Genomic DNA, 21,635 nt, shown 5'->3' with positions numbered 1-21,635 from the left:
CTTTAATCCTTGATATTGAAAAAGGTAATTGGGTAGAGAAAATCTCATCTAGGTTGTGCTTTTCATCTACATTAATCAACATACAATCATATTAGCAGCCGCCCAGCCCTGTCTGTCTCCTTACAAGCTTTCTCTGTGTGCCTGTCATTCAGAGTGCACATGAGAAGGTTAGCGTGCTGCGTTCGTGTTGTAGTTGAACCTACTCCGTCGCTAATGTTGCAGCTGTTAAACGGTGAAAAAACAACAACTAAAATGACTGATTTCACAATCAAAATTCTATCAATATGCTCCTGCAAAATAGATGATTTAGTAATTTTATCCCCATTCAAGTTAGAATTTGGGCTAAATCGGAAGTTAACTGGCTCGGACAGGGGAAGTCTCTGGTGCACATACTCTGCCCACAGAGCATGCACGCTAACATTCTGCAAAAGTAGCGTGCAGCGGTGAGATGGCCAACATGTCGTATGCACTGTAACTGCTCATTTGTAACCATGGTTTAAGAGCCTTAAGTACACACAAGGCTCTGCGTTTTCAAGCAGACGAAAAATGCTCAAATAATGCTCTTTTTTTCAAGATTTTGAAACCTAATGTTTTTTTGTTATTAAAATATGACACAGTGGTTAATAGCACATTTGCACCACTGTCCTTAATTAAATTAAAGTTAGAATTATGAATTAATGTCTTGCACTGCAATGCAACTGATCTTGTATAATCTAGTCTATTCTCTTTTTAAATCATATGTGTTTTTATATCGACTTTATATTGTTTCTTTTATATATTGTCTTAACACCTTTTGGTTTGTGTCATGTGTAAAGCACTTTGAATTGCCTTGTTTTTGAAAGGTGCTTTACAAAGAAACCAGTCTTATCTTGTGTTTTAACAGTAATTTCTTACATTTTTCCAGAACGCCTTTCCAATAAGACTAGTCTGAACTTCTGACTCTGAGTCAAATTGGTTATGGAATTATGATCAAATATCATCAAGTCAATGCAGAACCTCAGTACCTGCTGTCCCCAGAGTGACCTGCTTTTGCCAGCAAACACAACAAACACTGTGCAACAAGTGTGTTGCAAAGTGTCTCTGAGGCAATAAAAAAGAGCACTTAAACTAATTCACATTAATATCAGGAAATTTCTTATTTTGGACTCTAAGGGCTACGCTCTCTGCTATTCAGTTCATATGTAAGGTCAAACATTCAAATCAATTCCTTCTGACATCCCTACAAGTATGACACCTCACTCTGCTGCCTCTCAATGCTCTCAGCGGAACATTCAATTTTCTCCCAGGAATTCTTTCATCTATTCAATTGAAGGTGAGGCATGTAGATCAGAAGCCTTGATGTCTCAGATGGTACCTTTTCAAAAAACAGCTTCCAGAGGCAACAGCGTGCTTCCTGCTAAATTATTCAGCCATAAATTGCATCACACTCTACATTATATCTATAGATGGAGGAGCGTGATACCAGTGACTGCAGATACAGTATGTCCACTTTGTAGATCAGTTCACTTTGGTTCAAAACATTTCAGCATCGACGATGCAATACAATAAAACTGCAGAACATCGACAACAGGTGATATTGAAGAGAATTTCAAAGCAAATATATAATTCTTTCTGATTGTTGTTCCTCCTTTTCATTCTTAATTAAAATCTGACCTCCATGAAAAATAATTATGCAACATTGTAATCAATATTGGCATGTGGCTCACACAGCATGCAAGCGTTTGTGTGTTTGTGTGTGTGGAGCTGTGTTGCTCTTACCTGGATACGACGAGGGGCAAAATCAACATTTTCAACATCCTCATCAGCAGCTCTCCGGGAAACTGGAAGTACTTCACCTCCTGTAAGTTCCAGAGTAAAACACACTGTTTGTAACACAGAGTTATACATGCAAAATATGTGTGAGTATTTCGCTCAATATGGTGACCTGCATTATTCCTGTTTTTTATAATTTAGCACGACACGTGCATCAATTGTCAAACAATCACTGCGCCACCATAAAATTATACAAATTGAAATTAGTTTGACTGTATGGCCGGTTCCATTTGCATGGCTGAGTTTCTTCTTTGACAACTCTCAAAAACAGCTCATGCATGACATGGAGTTCCACAGGCATCAATCCTTAGCACTCATTTATTTTTACAGATATTATCAAATATTTAACATAATTATGTTGATGATGCAGAACTGGATGATCATTAACCCATTTTTCTGTTATTAACCATTGTCCTGCAAGATTTTACTGTTTACAAAAGAGAGTTTGATGCTAAGAAAAGCACAAAATTAAGGCCAATCTTAATTTTGTCGTCAGTGTTTGACACTTTGGAAAATGCACATATTTCCCTTTATTGCATAGAGTTTGTTAAGAAGATCGAAAGCCACTCTCAAGTCTGTATGAAGCTGGAGCCAGCAGCCGCTCGGCTTAGCACACAAACAGGAAACACAGGAAAGCAGTTAGCCTAGTTTTGTCCAAAGGTTAAAAACCCTGTAGTACCTCACTTTACATCTATGTTTCTTTCTTCTCTACACATATATATATATGAAAAACCACCAAGATCTTTGGCCATCTGGCTTCCTGCTGTGACTTAAATCTCTCAAACAATGCTCTTTGTTGCTGAAATAGTCTTCCAGGGGACATTGATGCTGTAATTTTTTCCAACTCTTTTAAAATTATCCTTGAACTTATCTTTTCCTATTTGTCAATATGCTTTTTCTCTGCCTGTGTGGGTGGTAAAAAGAAAAGGGGTTTCATTATTTGCAAGATGTTTCAGCCTATTCCAAATATCTGGATGGACTTTTGTCTAAAGCCAACAAAGAAACAACAACAACCTACTTTTCCGATCAAAAAGAATAACAGACACACATTTAGAGCCCATTGCCAAAGCGAAGAGTTAAAAAAAAAAAAAAAAAAAAAAAAAAAAGATTCTGTGATGCTGCACAGCGGTGCTTTAAGCCAAATGCCAATATCAGCATGCTAACATGCTAACAATCAACGATAACGTGCTGATGTGTAGCAGGTAGGTTTACCATGTTAACCATCCTATTGTAGTGATAGCATGCTACCATTTGCTATTCTCCAATAACACCATGAATGAGTGTACAAATTTTAAGGCAAACCATCCAATAGTTGTTGAAAATAGTTTTCTAACAGAGCAGACCTTTGTTCAAGTAATTATTCAACAGTATTAGAAATGAAGCTTTAAGGCCACGGAAACCCTAAATACTGCAGCTGATAATATTTATTTTGCTTTATGGGTCCTTTTAGTTCATTATTCACCAGGGTTTATTGTAATTATTATTATAATTATTTTTATTTTTAGGATAAGGACAGTGTAGAAATCGGAAAGAGAGAGAGGGGTATGACATGCAACAAAAGTAACCGCAAGTAGTATTATTAGTGTTTGATCAAGAGTTGGCAGTTGAGATCTTGTATGTCATACTGAAAATTATACAATTAAATCACACTCTAAATCTCAGTTAGTGCGAAGGGAACTAAAAATTACACTATGGCAAGCAAATATTTTACACCTTGCTGGTAAGAATCTACTGTACTTACTTTGTCTTCACCCTCTCATCATTAATGAACACAGTGCTATGCTGCATTATGCTATTGTCTTTTACTTACTTGGACATCATGTTAAGTACACACTTAGGCTACTGAAGGCCAACATATAGCTAATGATGTAGCTAATTACTGATTTAAAACAAAGATTAATGAACAGAATCAAGTCTCAGTCTAATAAACACTTTAATTAGAAATTGAGCAACTATCTACCACAGTGCTCTTTAACACGACAAAATGTCAAACATTATTTCATTATCTAACCACATTATTTAACTGTGGTTAAAAATAGGGACCCTGAGCTGAATTGCATATTCAGATTATAACATTGCAATTACATAACTTCTCACAAAAGCAGCCATGCTATTTGATTTGAATTATACAATTTCATTGAATGATATCTGTGATATATGTGTCTCCTTATCAGTATTCACAGATGATGCAGTCTGGGGTTTCACATGAAAAGGCTGTATGAATTTATCATGTTTCCTCATCGTGAAACATGCAGTGGTTTTAGTTTATTTAAGTCATTGCAAACAGCTTGCAGAGATTTATGAGATTGGTAATCATTAATTGTAAACATGATTGAAAGCATTATTTAATTACTTGTGTGCAAATCAATAATCTGCCATCAAAGAGGGCTCAGATACTGTATTGGGCAACATTTGCAATATTTGAGACCACAGACTTTACAAAATCATTCACACAATGTCTGTGTTCGTCATTTGTTTCCTTTTTCTTATGGGTTTGATTTTAAGCAGTTAATGCACAAGTGTTGGATATTAGGTCCCTTAAATCCACCAAAAAAAGAACAATCCCTCACTGCAACTACATTTTAGTGTAACAGTAAAAAGGCAAAGCTTTATTATGTTTGAGTGAGTGGATTTTTAGATGTAATCTAAAGCGGCTAATAGCGGATGAGCAGCAGGCTTTAAACTTTCACTTCTTTCTAACTCTACACCACAAACATGTAGACTTATGCTGCGTTCAAGACCTCTCTAGCATCAGGTTTGGTCAGTTTCCTTTTGTCAGTTTCATAGTTCCTTTTTAAATTAAACTTCCGTCTTCACATGCAGTATAAGTTGAGGCAACAAAACCACTAGGCAACGAGCATGGTTGACATTAACTTGACTGACTAACGACTCATGTCACTAGCGAGTGAAAAGAGTTAGGTGACTAACAACATTTACTTTCAGTTTTTCGCAAGCCTTGCGGACTATCTTACTATTTATACTACATCAGTTGCTCTGACCGTCTAGTAATGACACAAGTGTGTTTTATATTGGAGTTAGTTGAAGGCCTGGTGCATCGGTATCTGCGTCAAGATGCACTGACAGAACGTCAGCATTTGACCAGTTGGAAGTGAAGCCGGGTTGACTGAAAATTACAATGAGACGCCACTGAAAGTCGCAGTTCCTACTTGTGAAGTTTCTCCTTGTCCTGCATGTTTATTGATGTAAAAGTAGGTCGCCGTGTAATTGGGTAGCTGGTTGAGGAAAACAGTGTCAAGTTATTCGGTAAAAAGTTAAAAGGACAGAAGAATATGTAGGCTGCACTGCTTCGAGTTCCATTGTGTGAACACTTGCCAAAAAAACATCAGTTTGACGCACTCAGCCATAGTGTTTGCTTACTTTTGGTGTCATTCACCTGGAAGGCTTGGAGGTTGGAATTTGGAAATTTTAACTGGGAAAACTGACCTCCACGTTTAAATTATCAGACTTCTCACAGCTCCCGTTGAACCACAAAATGCTTTATACAACTTCATCACATATGCAGTAGTACTCCTCAACACCTGTAATTCCGACTTTAGTTGGAGTGTGAGATTACTGTAAAAGGTGGGTTGGTCTCTGCTCAGTCTGAGGCAGTCAATGACCTGTCAATTGAGCTTCAAGCCCTAACCTATCAACATGCTCTTTGGATATAAATAAAAAAAGTTTAAATGAGTTTCCTTCAGGGTCACCCTTAGGTTAAAGGTGAATAGATTTGAACACTTTGCCCAGGCCAACTTAACCTAATGCTGCAGCTTTAATTATTTGTAAAATAAAAGGTGTGAGTTGTAGTGACAAATCTACGGATAATTACCAACCGACGGTGTTTTGATTTGGTTTTCCGGCCAACAATTTTTTTTGGTTCAGTCTCACTAGCTGGTGAACATAGTGGAGCATTTAGTCTCTAAAGAGCCAGAGCCATTCTTCTCAGGAGTTGGTGGAGACCAAAAACAGCAGAGTGAATATTGGACCAAAAACACCTGAATCTGAAATAATGCTAATGTTGGTGGATATGTAACTAGTCAACTTTTTTAAAACATGTTTGATAACAACTTTGAAGGTGATTTTATGTTTAGAATAATGTAAAAAAAAAAATAAAAAAAAGAATAATGTAGGTTTAACAAAGGTTTTCCAAACAAGAACAAATGTCTGCGGGCACTCAGCATATAAAGCAGGTTAATACTTCAATAATGGCTATTTTGTCTAATGACAAGTATTAATTTGAAATGCGTTAAGCATCTAACTCAACACTCTTGTAACGTTGTTGTGAAGTTATAGAGCATAGAAAGGATGCAAAAATCTAAAATCTTTGCATCCTCTAAAATACAATTTTGTAAGAATAAAATCTAAAATATCATGACGCTAAGTCATGAGGAGAAAAAGGCAATAGAAAATCAAAACAAAGGTGAACAGTTGGAAATTACAAATGAAATTTAAGTACAGCACATCTGTGCAGTGAAATGATGGAGCAATAAAAGCTTTTTTTGAGAGACGGAGCTTATAGGCCAAATGGTTGTGTGTATGGGTGTGCGTGTGTGTGTGTGTGTGTGTCTGTGTGTATTTGTGTGTTTTGAGTGGGGGCAGGTACAATTTTGATTGCTCTTGCACTGTTATATATAGTGATAGTGAGACGTACAGAGCTACTTTGTTGCATATGTGCTATAATTTATCACTTTTTTTTATTCAATCTGCCTATTTTACTCTTTATTCTGTTGTTGTGTAAATAAGTTTCAAGTTAGATGTGGTGCTTCATCAATGAATCACAGTGTGTGCATGACTGTCCTCACCTTTGTTATCACCGTGTCACTCTCACAACTGCCGCACACTCTCTAATAGACTCTAATCCCCTTCCACCCTCTTCATTCTACATGAAAAATTGAAACCATTTTTTTCTATGGAGCAGAGTGCTTCCTCATACAATCAAATGATTTGGCTCATCTCAATATCAGAGTGTTCAGGGTTGTTGAGGGGCACTCCTCCGGCAGCTACTACATCATTTTCTTTTTTCCCTACAGAGAGAGTAGAAATGTTTCTAGCTTGTTACCCACAATCCCAGCTCACTGTGTTTATGTCAGCGAGTAGCAAGGACAAGCAAACCAGAGCTGTGTTTTACCACCATAAACCAAACCATGTGTGATGATGCGGTGATTTAGCCATTTGTTCACTTCACTGACTCTGAGCTGTGAGCTGCATCAGCAATTGTTACAGACTAAGATTTTCCATTTATATAAGTGGGAGTTTGCTCACATGCACATTGACTGAGATGTGTGCTCTGACCCTCAACATGCTTGGATCAAAATCATCTGGAAGGCACACATTTAAATCCCCCTGCGTCATTTGCCTAAACAGGCATGCTCAAACATTAATGGCAATACCTACACACATCTTACGTCATAATCTCACATAGGCCTACACCCACCACCTCCAACATCACCCAATTTCAAAACCTTTTCATTTTTCCAGCACCCTTTAAGCGGTAGCTTTTCAGTCACATTTAATTTCACACATGCTTTCTCCACAAATCAAACCTTTGCTGAATGTGTAACATTTTTTCATGCATTTCTGCAAGTCATTATCGAAGTGCTTAGTGAAATGTTCATCCACCCAGTTATCTGCAGAATTGTAATTTCTCTATTCATCTGCAGCCTCTTGGCATTCTCTGAATTCCAACTATTTCATTCCACTCCCCATTCAGTCATGTGTAAATTATATAAGTGAACACAAATGGTATGTTGTTGACTTCATGTCTCTGTGAGTGATTGACAACTAATCTCCCCACTGGCAATCCCTTTCAATGGACGCACTGAGTCCAACTGAGAAGCTATGGGCAATCTGAGCAACTGATGAGATACATTTTTGAAAAGCTGGGAAAAACACTATTCTTATATCTCATTCCATTTGGCTTCAGTGTGCCTGTGGCAGCAGACAAAGTGTCTTTTGCATGAGTCAATTTAATGCCATTCTAAGAGCAAGCTAACTGCTCTCATCTAGTTTTTTTATTCTTCTTCTCACATCAAAAACATCTACAGCTGTTTTTTTACACTCTTTTGCAATTCGAATGTAAACAAGGTAAAGACCCTTATAACATTGTCCTGTCTTTCCCATTAATGGTCCTATAGTGGCTGATTGTGGTAATGAAACCTTTGCTTTGGTTGAATTAGATGGGCTTGGGTCTGGTTTATAAAGATGAGGTGAAAACCTTATTATTTTAGGTGAATTTGTGTGTGGTTGAGTGTGAATACTGTGAATTCCTCCCTATTGTAGAGTCTTAAGGTTGCAGTGTGAAGGTTTGGCGGCATCTAGCAGTGAAGTTTCTTTGCAAACCAACTGAATCTTCTCCAGTGGGCCAAGCGTGTAGGCAGGAGAACTCCGGTGGTTCACATGAAAATGTAAAATGGCCTTATTTAAAGCCAGTGTTTGGTTTGTCCGTTCTGGGCTACTGTAGAAAAAAGGTGGCTTACTTTGTATAGAGGACCTGCTCCGTATGTAGATATAAACGGCTCATTCTAAGCTAGCATTAAAATATAACGATTTTTAATGTTAAATTCAATTTCTGCCTTAATGCTAGGTTAGTGGAAAAGGTTTGGCGTGTAGCAGTTATGATTAAGCCTCCAACGATTGAGTGTGAGTCATTGCAGTGCCCTCACAAAGATAATAGTGCCTGAGTGTGTGTGTGACTGTGATAATGTTGGTGTGTAGCTCATGAAGTGGAGGTAAAAAGGTAGATGCAGGGAACAGGGAATTGCTTGTATTAGGAGTTGTGGTGTCCAAATACATCATGGCTTTTAAGATGGACACAGGGGGTCACACTCAGACACTGGAGCGGGGGAGATAAGGAAGGAAGGCTGGCGGGTGGGCAGGTGCGTAGTGTGTGTCTGTGGGAGGGAACCAGTCGTCACAATCATCACCAGGCATTTTACACAACTGACCTGCTCGGAGAGCTGCTTGCCTCTGAGGAAGAAGCCCAGCAGGCAGCCAATGACCACGGCCAGCACGGACAGGATGAGCAGTCCGTTCTGCTTGCAGACATTCTTCACCCGCCCCCACACTTCATCCAGAGCCACTGCCATCCTCCTCCACCACCTCTTCCTGCTTGTCCTGGTCCTGACTGCTACTTCTCAACCCCCCCCCCACCCGTGGAGAAAACCACCAGAGCAAGCCCCCCTTTTACCACTTATTCAGCCATATAGAGCCAGCACAGGGCCAACAGCCGCCACCACTCAGGAAGAAAGAGTTGTGTTGACGCGGCAGGTGGGGCGAGATAGATGGAGGCAGACTGATGACGGAGTAGTTGGGATTGAGAGAAGAAACAAATGAGAAAGAAAAGCTTTAAATAAAGAAAAAATGGGGATTTGATTAACAGAGGGGAAGGAGGAAAGGGGGTGAAAATAAAGTTAAAGAGGTAGTCGTCCAAAAACAAGGGACTTCATGAGTTTCTGCGTTCCTCCTCCGAACAGCTTTCTTGATTATTCCACATGAGACTAAAGGCATCACGCACTCTCTATCTCTGTCTATCTGCGTCTGTCTCTCTCTCTATCAGTCACCTCCCCCTGTGTCTCGCTAAACGTTCCTCCTGGTGGCCAACAGGGGGCTCTGCGACAGCTGGTGGTATTGTCATCAGGGTTAATACTACGATCCTATTAGGCTGTGCTGCATGACTCCGATTTAAGGCTGGATTAGAGAGCTCTCTGAACAATTGGACAGCCGATTGTTCCAGACCACAAAAAAAAGAAAAATAGGAAAGAAAAAAAACCTCTCAAGTGACATGAAGTAAATAATAGCGCAAAACAAAAACAGGGATTTACAATCATGGTGAGTGACTATTTATTAGAGCACTTACAAAGCACTTAGCAGTCCATTACATACACAGTGCTACACGTTGTGTGTACTGAGGGGGTCTGGAGATAATGCTGAAGTCAATTTATGCAGAAAGGCTAACGCAATGGTCTGTTTTTTATATTGTCAACCAATAATTTTAGCATTAAAGCCATAAGACGTAACTGTACAGCTAAAGAAGCGGTTTTGCTCTTGCATACTCAGACGTATGTTTGGTTAAAGTCAACCTGGGAAAGATACTTCATCAAAAAACGTAATCAAATAATCATAGCACAATAATAACAATAAAAAAGAAACATTGTGGTTTAAGAGGACAGCCTAGAGTATGAAGGTACTTACTGACTAGCAGTGAGGCTAGCACCCATGCCACACCTCCTGCACCTGAGCCAAGCTGACATGTCCTGGACCCGACCCAGTCCACTGAACACACAGAGACAATATTAATATCAACCCACTCATCCATCTCTGAGTAAGATAAAACATATATAATGCAATTTCTGGATTTCAAATTGTAATCCCCTACACAACTCATTAGCAAAATAAAATAAAAAATTATTGAATTAGAATCAAATGAGTACAAGATCAAGATACACAGAATAAATGTTTTATTCATTAATATGGACTTAACAGCAGATTTTTACATATAAAAACAGTCACAGATTCCCGATCCCAACTATCCTCTGCACCGTCTCCACTCTCACTGTAATGGAAATTTCTGCCACAAACACATCTTTTGATTGAAATAGTTCAAATATCTACTTTACATTGTATTTATTCATGTCAGCCATAGTCTCTCCATATGTCTTCATACCCGAGTCGTGAAAGCTCCTCAAGCAAATGTTTTCACCTGCTGTATAACTCATTTTAGTTCTGTGCAGCTTTAATCTATATGGAATATATAGATAGGAGTCCCTGCATGTGTGTACTGAAAACAATTAAAATCCTTTTTATCTTTAATGCTTATTCTGGGGCATACTCTACCATTCAAAAGACAAAATATTAGTCCCAGGTGCCCAAAGACTAAATACAGTGTGATAAGAAAAACTAACTTCCAAGCCAAGCGGTAAGACGAATATTGAACATTACTTTAGATTTGTTTTTCGGCAAGCCCAGAGAACTTCTCCATCAAAAGAATTTTAAAATTTCAATTGCGTACTCAAATGGCTGAAATGTATTCATGGTGTTGGAGCCATTTCTAAAGTAAAGAAATATTTGTATGCAAATGGAATAGATGCCAAACAGGACACAATCATTTCTTGGTTCACTTTATCGTTAATGTTGTTGTTTGGTGTTGTTAGGAGTTGCTGTGTGTTTGAAAGAATAAACAGCTCTTAATAATAATAATAATGGATTTTATTTATATAGCACACTTTAAAATACAAAGAAATCTCAAGGTGCTGCACAGGGTAAAACAATCACAATAATCAAATATAATGATAAAACGCTAAAAACAAACAAAAAAAATAATTAAAAAAAATAAATAATTGCAGGGTGCTTAATCAAAATCAGTCAACAATGACTGCAGTCTTTTCTGGATTCTGATTGGGTAAAATGTTTAACAAGTTGTGTATAGCAAGACCAGAAATTACTGATATGTTCACTGTCAACAATTCGGCAAGATACATGAATTAATATTTCATCATTATGTTAATAGAAAGTGTAACCTGATTTGCATTACATTTCCTCCAAAACATTAATTTGCTGTTTGAAATTTGTTGTATTGAAATTAAATGATAGGAGACAGGGTTGTAAAAAATCAGTGATGATGTCCATCAGCTGCACGTCTTTGACCTACTCAGTGATGAAATTGAAATTGTAGAGAAGAGAAGGCAGAAAGCTGCTTTTTACCCTGCTCCTGTACCAGTGAACATCCAGGAAATGGATATTGAGATGGTGAAATCTTACAAGTACCTGGGTGTTAAACTGGACTGGACAGACAACACAAATGCAGTCTACAAAAAGGGTCAGAGCAGACTCTATCTGAGGAGACTCGGCTCTTTAAGAATGGAAGGAGCACTTCTGAGGACTCTGTGGTGGCATCAGCCATCTTTTATGGAGTGGTCAGCATCTCAACTGCCGACAGAAAGAGACTGAATAGTTTGGTTAAGAAGGCCAGCTGTGTCCTGGATGTCCACTAGATCAAGTGGAAGTGGTTGGAGAAAGGAAAATGATGGCTAAACTGTCATCCCTGATGGAGAACATCTCCCCCTCCATGATGGAATCTCTGATAACACTCTGCAGCTCCTTCAGTGACCGGCTGCTTCACCCACGGTGTGTGAAGGAGAGGCATCGCATGTCCTTTCTTCCTGAAGCTGTCAGACTGCAAAACCAAGATTACTCTCAGTAGATCGCATATACCAAAAACACTGACAAATTCCTCATTCATTTATCAATTCATGTGCAATATCAAGCCAATGTATTCACTGTGCATTATCAATAATCTGTGCATCCACTGTGCAATTTAACCAACCATTCAGTCCGATTATATCATATTTCAGAATTAGTTTTTTACTTATTTATTACACTTTACTGTGAGATTACTTGTTTATTATTCTTTTTTGGTTCTTGTTTTTTTTTTTTGTCCACTATGCTGCTGTAATCCTGCAAATTTCCCTGCTGTTATTTTATCTCATTTTATTTCAGCCTGTAATAGGGTAACAAGGTAAGAGGAAAACGGGTTGTGTTTGACAGAGACACACTAGTATGCAGCTTCATTAACTTTGAAGCTAAAGTTACTGAGAAAGAGGAAGACTAAATGAAAAACCACAGGAGATGATTGAGAGAGGGACCATAGTAGGAAAAGTGTCAAGAGAGAGTAAATAGGCACACAGTCAATTTATAAAGTTATGAAGACAGGAGAGACAAAGATAATCTTAGAAAAAAGTGCATACACCTTTAAACCGTCCATCATGCTGATTACATCAAAATCCTTCACAATGCAAACAGCTTATTTCATTTCCATTAACAACAATGCCCCACGTGTGACACATAGGAAAAACCAGAGGCTCTCCTGTTATGTTAACATAACAGGCTTTCACATGATGGGTGATATTACTCTAATTTTAATCCCAGATGCCACATCTGCTGCGAGGCTGCTGTGTAATCCCTGACTGGGCTCCAGGATGGGATGTTGGCGGCTGTGGCGTAGTGGAGAGCAAGGTAGTTCTCCAATCAGAGGGTCGGTGGTTCGATACCCGGCTTCGGCAGTCGATGTGTCCTCGGGCAAGACACTTAACCCCAAGTTGCTCCCGAAGGCTTGCCATCGGTGTGGACTGGATGTTGCATGAATGTTAGTTAGAGTCTGATGGGGACACCTTGCATGGTAGCCTGTCATCAGTGTGTGAATGGGTGAATGATATGTAATATACTACTGATTGTAAGTCGCTTTGGATAAAAGCGTCTGCTAAATGACTGTAATGTAATGTTGTCTGCGGCTAAAGACGTGGCCTCAGATGCTGGCTAATTGCTACTGCCAATTTTGGTCCCTGGAGAAAATGTTATTTTAACAAAAGCCACAAGCCACTATGGGTGTCCTTTAGCGCTCTGTGTCAGAGAATACAACTTAAATGAAGGAGATTTGAAGTCAGTTGCTCGGCTCAGTCTTTCCCATTTTTATAGAATGACAAATCCTGCTTTGGAGACGTTGTGCACTCTCACATGCTCTGTCACGGACCCATTAAAGGCGGTTTATGCTAACGTGCAAAGCAACAAAAGCAGAGCTATACTTAAGTATTAAAAAGAGATATGTCAATGAGTTCCTCATAATGATATTTCAGTGGAAAGTTGTTTCAAATTCACCAAAGATAATTAATTTAACAGTGTAACTGCTCCCAAAATGAATTACTTTACATATTTATATGTTGCATCCTTTTGTTTTCTACAAAGGTGTGACATGGAGTATCTGACTTGTTATGGGGTGCAGATGCCTCTAGAGATAGCTTCTTTTTTTATATTTGCACTGGCAGCAGGTTCCCTTAAGGTGGAGAGAGTAATAATGTACAGGTCATATGATTGGTTACGATTCTATGTAGCGCCGATGAGAAACACATTCACTGACAAATGACTCCAGTTCAGTTTGCTGAATTACTGCTTTTCGGTGTGATTCTCTACTCCCTGATGCTGTGATAGCAGTAAATCTCTTACAATGCAGCCATTTCACTCTACACTGTTTTGATTTTCAGTCACGTTCTCACATTCATTTCCTGATGGTGTTATGCACTGACCACAAAATACCAATGGAGGTGTTCATTTAAAAATGCTTACTTGGATTTATTTGAAAGTCTATATGAGGGGAGTTTGTAGTGTTGTGGCAATTGTTGCTATGCAGCATGCAGTGAGCACAGGGACGGTGAGCGTTATCTGTCATGTGGCGGAGCTCAAAGATGGAGTACGTTTATCGTTTTCTGAGGACTGACAGAGAAGAAAGATGCTGGGCTGAGATGGATGGCAGGGGAAGGTAGAGGAGGGAGGAGGGGGACAGTGGCAGGGATTTGTGTCACTGCTGTGATCACTTGCCTGTTGCTTCGACGCCACACATGAATGTATTTGTGCATGTCTGTATGTGTGTTAGGGATGTGAGTGATGCTTATGAACAAGTAGGTGTGTGTTCTAACCGCCACGTCCCTCCGCAATCACCCCACCACTGTCAAATAATCTCCTTTCTTCTGCCAATTTTTTCCCTGTTTCTGGATTGGACTGGCAGAGATAATCTGGGATTAGAGCGAGCAGTCAGGCCTGGTGTGTTCCTCATTCATTTAGACGGGGGGCAGACATGTTCAACATCCACAGGTCATCTGCTGCAGGCCACAACATATTCGTCACGTATCATCTCAGGGCAAAATTTGAGCAGATTTGGGCACTTTGCATGCTAAACTGAGAGCAAGAATGAGTGTGGTTGCCGCCTGTTGGGCTGTAGTGGTGCACGTTGATTCATTCACGTCAAAATTCATGTAGTCCTCATTTACTGGCAGATATATGTGACTGAAAGGCAAGATATCTGAATGATCTGATCCTTCTCTCTTTCTAACTCTTCCGAAATGTTCTTTTTGTTCCTTTCTGTTACTTTCTACTGTCACAATGTTCCTGTTTGTGCGTTAAATGATGCATTACATTGCATTCTAAACTGCTCCTTTCCAAGTTTTTGTGCTCATAAATTCAACAAAGGTCTGACTGATGGGACTCCTGTTATCTATCTTTTCTTTCAGACACCCCTTTTGTAAAGCTCATGTTTTGAAGTAGCTATGTGTTTGTGAACAGCAGACAGATAAGCAAGAATACAAAAATCTAGTTGAATTGTGAGTCTCTGTGTTTTCAGCAGCTTGTTTCTTTGCATCTCCAAGAATCAAATAAAACAGTAAACCTTTTGAAAATTCAACTCACTGCTGAAGCCTTTGGTCTCAACAGCTTCAATCTATCTATCTATCTATCTATCTATCTATCTATCTATCTATCTATCTATCTATCTATCTATCTATCTATCTATCTATCTATCTATCTATCTATCTATCTATTGTATGTATAGTCTTTGTGCTCTCTTTTGTCTGATCCATTTTGTCTTTGTACTTCCTACTCTAGCGTTCAGTATTGTTAACATTCTGTCCACTATCTTAACATTCTGATCAGAGGCAACCGATCAACATCACACACACACACACACACACACACACACACACACACACACACACACACACACACACACACACACACACACACACACACACACACACACACACACACACACACACACAGGCTCTGGGATCATAATCACACACACAGAATAAGTGAGTCACAAAGACTTCACTCGATTCATAAAAATATAATAAGGTCGGCATTTAGTAGCCTGATAGCAGAGTGAATGAAGGACGTAAGAATGAATGCTCCGAGGCATTACAGTCAAATTCTTTGTGGGCAGTATTTTTCCATCTCTATCTGCCTTTCGATTCAACCTCCATCTCTATCTGCAACCGCTTTTCCGGTTCAGGGTCACTGATTATAAAACACCATCTTTGTGATTTCATTATTTGTACTTTTATTATCATTTTTATATCTATTTTACCTATATTTTGTGTTATCACTATTTTATTGTTAATCATTATGAATTATTTCATTCGACTTATTGTTTTAATGTTTTAATCCTTTTGACATCCTTAGTTTTTCAAACGCTTGTAAAGCACATTGAAGATCTAGGATTAGTTTGAAATGTGATTTATAAATTAAGTTTGATAAATGATTAATTGATTGAGCCTATGATAAACGTTTTTTCCATTAATGTTCTTACGACCAACTACATGTGCTGCAACCTCATATTGCCCTGCTATCTCAGTGCTTTTAAATACAGTTTAGAGAGTCTTTTTTCTCCCTTTAGAAAAAGGAAAGGATATATATATATATATATATATAAGGATATATATATATATATATATATATATACAGAGACATTTGTTTGCCCCCTATAGAGATCTATAGGGGGCAAACAAATGTAAACTGTGTTTAAGATAAGATAAGATAAGATAAGATAATCCTTTATTAGTCCCGCAGCGGGGAAATTTGCAGGCTTACAGCAGCATAGAGTTAAAGTGCACACAAGAGACATAGTAAAGAAAGACAAGATAAAAATAAAAATGAAAATAAAAAATAAAAATAAAATAAAAAAACAAGTATTATAAATAAGCAATAAAAACAGTAGAAAAACACAATAACTGAAATATAATATTTACAAACAGAAAAAAAAAAAAAAAAAAAAAAAAAAAAAAACTATATTAACCACAACAGCACTCTTAGTAATAACCAGTACAGGTATAGTGTCCATCAACATTGCATAGCATAGAGAGAGAGAGAGAGACAGACAGAGAGAGAGAGAGAGAGAGAGAGAGAGAGAGAGAGAGAGAGGTGGGGGGTCGAGAGAGCTCCAGTTTTCTTCTGATTCAAAATTACCACCTTACTCCGTCTTGTCCAATTCATGGGGAACACAGAGCTGATGGAGAAGCAGCACCTTCACGCTGAGGCTGCCGGGATCTTCTTCTTCTTCTTCTTCTTCTTCTTCTCCTTCTTCTTCTTTTTTACTTTAATCTACGGATAACAAGTGTTTTGTTTCTTCTTCCCATTCATCTCCTGCTGCAGCATGAGCCCTGAATGCAGCAGCTACTACAGCGCTGATGGTGCGTTCGTGGACGGCTTCTTGTGCCCCAGACCGGGCAACGCCGCCGTGGCTGTCTTCTGCTGCGGATTTAATGATGTCAAATATTGCTGTGACGACCCCAACAGTTTTTTCCCCTATGAGTACGGATACATGTGGTGGCTGAGGTGAGGGCAATTTTTATTTGACTTATTTTGTCACTTCGGAATTCCTAAATAATCTGAAGATGTTAATGGCTATGCAGTTATAGTATGACCAACATAACACTCTCTCTTAGACATTTACTTGTGATTTAGCTTGCCACTAAATTGTTTAAAAGCTAATTGTATCCATCCCAGCTCCTGTATATATCCTATTTCATATACTTCTCATTATTATTGTTTTATATTTATAAATACTCTGATCTTATTTTCAGGTACAGTTACTCCATAAAAAAATTGATTAATGTAATTTTTGGATATTATGCATATATATATATATATATATAATATATATATATAAAAACAACTTAACCATAATGATTAGAGTTGACGTCATTATTTTTTGAATACATGTCTATATATCTTTTACTAAATGATTAATCTTTAAATATTTTAAATAATACTTTTGGTTTTCCCTTTCCCATCCACATCACCCTGTCCTCTTCTCTCCTCCTTTCTCATTATCTCCTCTCCTCTTTTATTTTCCTCTTCTCTTCTCTCCTTCTCTACTATCTTCTCGTCTCTTCTCTTCTCTCCTCCTCTACTATCTTCTCCTGTGTGCTCCTCTCTTCTCTTCTACTCTCTCCATATCTAATCTCCTTTTGTCTCTTATATTCCATTCCTCTGTTCTCCTCCTCCTCTCTCCTTCTCTCCTCTCCTCTCTCCTTGTCTCCTCTCCTCCTGTTCTCCTGCTCTCCTGTTTTCCTCTCTCCTTGTCTCCTCTCCTCTCAGTATTGGTGCTCTGGTTGGACTATCCATTGCAGCAGTGGTCCTCCTTGCCTTCCTCATCACCGTATGTGTCCTCTGCTACCTCTTCATTGCCACCAAACCCAGTCGTCTTGATAACGGCCTACCCCTCAGAGCGCCAGGTTAGTGTGTGTATTGGCTCTAATACAATTGCATTCAATTTAGTTCAATATGCTTAGTTGGCATGAATGTCACAGGGACAATATTGCCAAAACACCAGGGTGATGGGATTATAAATACCCTTACTGGAAAAACATTTTTTTTAAATGTGCTCTTTCTGAAATCCTTTCAATTCAGAAACATCGCTACAATTGACTCGTTTTGTGGCTGGTGAGTGCACAGAACAGATGCTGTGTAACTTTGAACTTTGTGCAATCGTCTTTGTGCTTTTCAGCGGGAGATCCCAGTGAGGGTTCCGGTACTGTGAGAGCGACCTGTGTCTCCGGTCCGCAAGGATTCAGAAAACACTTCATGAGCAGGAAACTGGACTGTGATAACCAGCCGCCAGACCCCGAGCTCCTGTTCCAGAGGTGTTTCACAGTTACCGCCATTGGCATGAAAGTTGAAAACCCTTCATAGGCAGCTGAGAGACCTCTTGTTAAAAATGGGGCCATCAGACCAGAGATCAAGACAGCCAGTGAATCTGGAGGCGGACTGTGTTACAGTTTTTCTCAGTTGTTAACACACAAAAAGAGAAAATTCGGCACAATTTCACACAACCTTCACTTCATGCACCAATCGCTCGACCCAATTTGGCACTACTTCACACTCCCTTATCTGCATTAGACTCTGACTTTCCTTCTTTACACTCTGATGTCAATTACACATCACCTTGTTGTCAAAACACTACACACAATGTTCAGTTGTTGCACACACTTCTCAAGTAAAATCTCAAAGCATCAACCTACAACACACAAATATTCAAATCTCTAAACATTCAGGTCTGTTGAGCAATTTGCAATCAGGACTGCAGCATAAAAGTGCCTCGAGCCTCTGTTTTGTTTGGTGAACAATGGAGAACTTTGAAGAGATCGACAACCAGAGAAGGAGAGGGGTAAGAGTGAGAGGAGGAGGAGGAGGAGGAGGAGGAAGAGGAGGAGAAGGACAAGGAGAAGAAGGAGGAGGAGGAGGAAGAGGAGGACAAGAAGGAGGGGGACAAGGGGGAGGAGGAGTAGGAGGACAGAGAGAAGGAAGAGGAGGAAGAGTAGGAGGAGGAGGAGGAAGAGGAGGACAAGGAGGAGGAAGAGGAGGACAAGAAGGAGGAGGAAGAGGAGGACAAGAAGGAGGAGGCAGAGGAGGAGAAGGACAAGGAGGAGGAGGAGGACAAGGAGGAGGAAGAGGAGGAGGAGAAGGAGGAGGAGAACGGTCATCTCTAATGAGATTTGGGCCACTGTGGTAGACCATGTGCTCAACCATGGTTTGAGCATGAGGGAGGCTGGCCAGAGGGTCCAACCAAATCTGTTTGACTATGAAAAAAGTAGGCCTACACTGAGACATTTTACAAAAGGAGAAATGGCTCATTCTCCAGAGTCGTTGTCGTTCATATGGTGTGTTCCATTTCTATGATTGTGTTTTCAATTTTGCACTTCAGTGTGCTGTAAATGCTTGGTAGTGTGCAGCAAATGCTTAGTTGTGTGTACTCAATGAATGGTATGTGTGTGTCATTTGAAAATATGGCTGTGTGTACCAAATGAAAACACAAGTTCCATTTTGTGAACAGTTAAGAGATTTGATGGCAAAGAGTCATCTTGCAAAGGGAGTGTCAGGTTTAGCATTTTGTGTGTGAGGTTTTCAGTTTTGTGTGTGCAGTTTTGAGAAAGCCGTTATTGTTTTGAGAAACGTGTGTTAACAATTGTGAAAAACTGTAAAAGGGGACGGCTGGGACACTGGGAGGAATAGTAACCGACATAATGTGGTGTGTATGGGATTCATTGGGGTTGAGTATTAACGCTGAGTGCTTTAGAACAACTCGAGTGTGCACAATGAAGACTCTGTAAAGCTTTGCTCGAATTTCTTCCCACACTAAATTCTCTCATCCTCATGGCTGCATAATTTTGACACTCAGCACTGTGCCGCAGTAATCAAGAGCATATGGATGGAAATTCATTATCTACCATCTTGGAAGAGAATAGGCATATGTAAGTACAACTGGTGGCGTAGTGTTTTGATTTCCAGTTTAGACTCAGGATGTACAGTTTCATGTGTATCTATAACGAGGCCGAAGATGTGGCCGATAGCAGGAAAAAGATCCTGACACACCAGGACCACAACAGAGTCTTGACATCCAGGCAGCAAAGCCAGGGTGCACCCTGGCAAAGTAGGGTGCTGTAGACTGGCCGCCTTATCTGCTTAATTTTACTCAGGGACTAAAGAAATCCACAGAGTGATGAGACCATAAAAAAATAACAATGCTGGTTATTTGTTCAAATGCTTAAAATGACCCATGTTTACAACTATCTGACAGGCGTCTTGGGGTCAACATGTGTCTCCTACTGTCAGAGCTAGTTTCTTTTAACCATGGTCAATTTCAGTCAGACACAGACTATCATTTTTCTATTTTGGTCATTTTTGCTTTTAATTGACAGCTGCCATTAAGAAACAAATGTCCCAATGCCAGAATGAATGTTGCATCTTAATCTTTCAACTGTCATGACACCATGAACCATAGCAAATTGTTTTACACTTAGATTTTCTCTTTAATGGTGCTCTCAGGATGATCTGAGTTACAACAAGGTGTTTGGCGAGATAATGATGAAAACTAAATCTTGGATGGACGATACCAACATTGTAGCACATAATGAGGAGGCTGCGGCGTTGAGCTGTGGCAGCAGCTGGCATGAGCGTAATCAACAGTCATGGTTTCCACATTATAATGAACAATTCTTCAGGATGTTTCTAGTCAGCTGATAGTAGGACTGGGTGATATGGAGAAAATAAAATATCACAATATTTTTGACTAAATACCTCCAATATTTAAATTGAGAGGTTATACCGTCGTTGCAGAATTGTCTGGCAATTTTTTTTTTACCTGGCCAAGCTTTTTCAATGTTGATGAAAAATATATGTATTTGACGTACTTTGATCTGAGGTTATCAGTATATATCTGCATTTGAAGATGAAAGTTATTTTCAGGACAAACACAAAGCTTTCTGAACAATGTGACACCGAGTCTAGGACATTATTCAGTCTCTTTTGTTAAATTATCCAAAACTAACCAACTTAAAGGAAATTTTCATATTTTTTCAAGCTTGTATTCGATTTGGAAAATGTGATCTGCCTTTAATTACATTGAAATGAGTAAATAACGGAAGACTAACTTTCTATACTCAAACACATCTCATGGTAAATAGCAGTATTACATTGTATAACTTGCAGTGTCAACAAATGTCACACCATAATTTCAGCTTTTGGCAGAAAACCTCTTATTGCTTTAAAGTGTTACTTAAAAGGTTTTAATAGAGATCACAAAGCTGCATTTCTGTGGACCAACTATTCTATTTATCTCCTGGAAAGTCAATTCCTTCTTAAAACTTTCAAGTGCCCTTGTTTTTGTAACTGGTAGCTTAAGCATTTATAAATCCATGCAAAATGTCATGTCTCGTATTTGTGAATGAATTTTGCCTGTGTAATTGTTGTGAAAAAAATGTTAACTGTCCTCAGTTTTGAATGTCAACAAGTTTCCTTTTTTCTAACTGTCTGGAAAAGTCAAAAGTCTGGAGGAATTATGTTTCTATTATTAATTTGTAAATGTCAGCACAAAGCTTTGCACAGTAATCAACTGTAGCATGCACACATACATTTCAATGGATGTAAAAGAAAAACAAGACTTTGGGTTTCAGAATATTTTCATATCATGTCCCGACGTTTGATGACAATGTTTTTTTAAACAC

The 21,635-nt window shown here is 38.9% G+C and overlaps 2 protein-coding genes across 2 annotated transcripts in view; one reads left to right on the top strand and one right to left on the bottom strand.

Moving 5' to 3' along the window:
* The window catches only part of slc1a7a (solute carrier family 1 member 7a), a 29,094-nt gene extending 20,197 nt beyond the window's left edge, over positions 1-8,897 (bottom strand). The window contains exons 1-2 of the mRNA XM_054622817.1: positions 8,757-8,897; positions 1,759-1,838 (exon numbers count right to left, since the gene is read on the bottom strand). Coding sequence (XP_054478792.1) covers positions 1,759-1,838; positions 8,757-8,897 — 221 coding nt within the window. The remainder of the gene's footprint in view (positions 1-1,758; positions 1,839-8,756) is intronic.
* Positions 8,898-16,783: 7,886 nt separating this feature from the next.
* LOC129089304 (protein shisa-like-2B) lies at positions 16,784-18,324 on the top strand. Its single transcript, XM_054596715.1, has 3 exons — positions 16,784-16,965; positions 17,731-17,867; positions 18,140-18,324. The coding sequence occupies exons 1-3, from the start codon at positions 16,784-16,786 to the stop codon at positions 18,322-18,324; spliced, it is 504 nt and encodes a 167-aa protein (XP_054452690.1).
* Positions 18,325-21,635: the final 3,311 nt, after the last annotated feature.

The sequence above is a fragment of the Anoplopoma fimbria genome, chromosome 3 (genome assembly GCF_027596085.1).
Source record: "Anoplopoma fimbria isolate UVic2021 breed Golden Eagle Sablefish chromosome 3, Afim_UVic_2022, whole genome shotgun sequence".
In the NCBI taxonomy this organism is placed as follows: Eukaryota; Metazoa; Chordata; class Actinopteri; order Perciformes; family Anoplopomatidae; genus Anoplopoma; species Anoplopoma fimbria.
The sequence above is the reverse complement of the archived record's forward strand: the minus strand, read 5'-3'. Positions and strand labels throughout refer to the sequence as shown.

Bases quoted from the DNA above. Each gene is read 5' to 3' on its own strand.
- LOC129089304 (XM_054596715.1), top strand. From the start codon at position 16,784: ATGAGCCCTGAATGCAGCAGCTACTACAGCGCTGATGGTGCGTTCGTG. The intron at 16,966-17,730 runs GTGAGGGCAATT...CTCTCCTCTCAG, and splicing joins GGATACATGTGGTGGCTGAG to TATTGGTGCTCTGGTTGGAC. The intron at 17,868-18,139 runs GTTAGTGTGTGT...TGTGCTTTTCAG, and splicing joins CCTACCCCTCAGAGCGCCAG to CGGGAGATCCCAGTGAGGGT.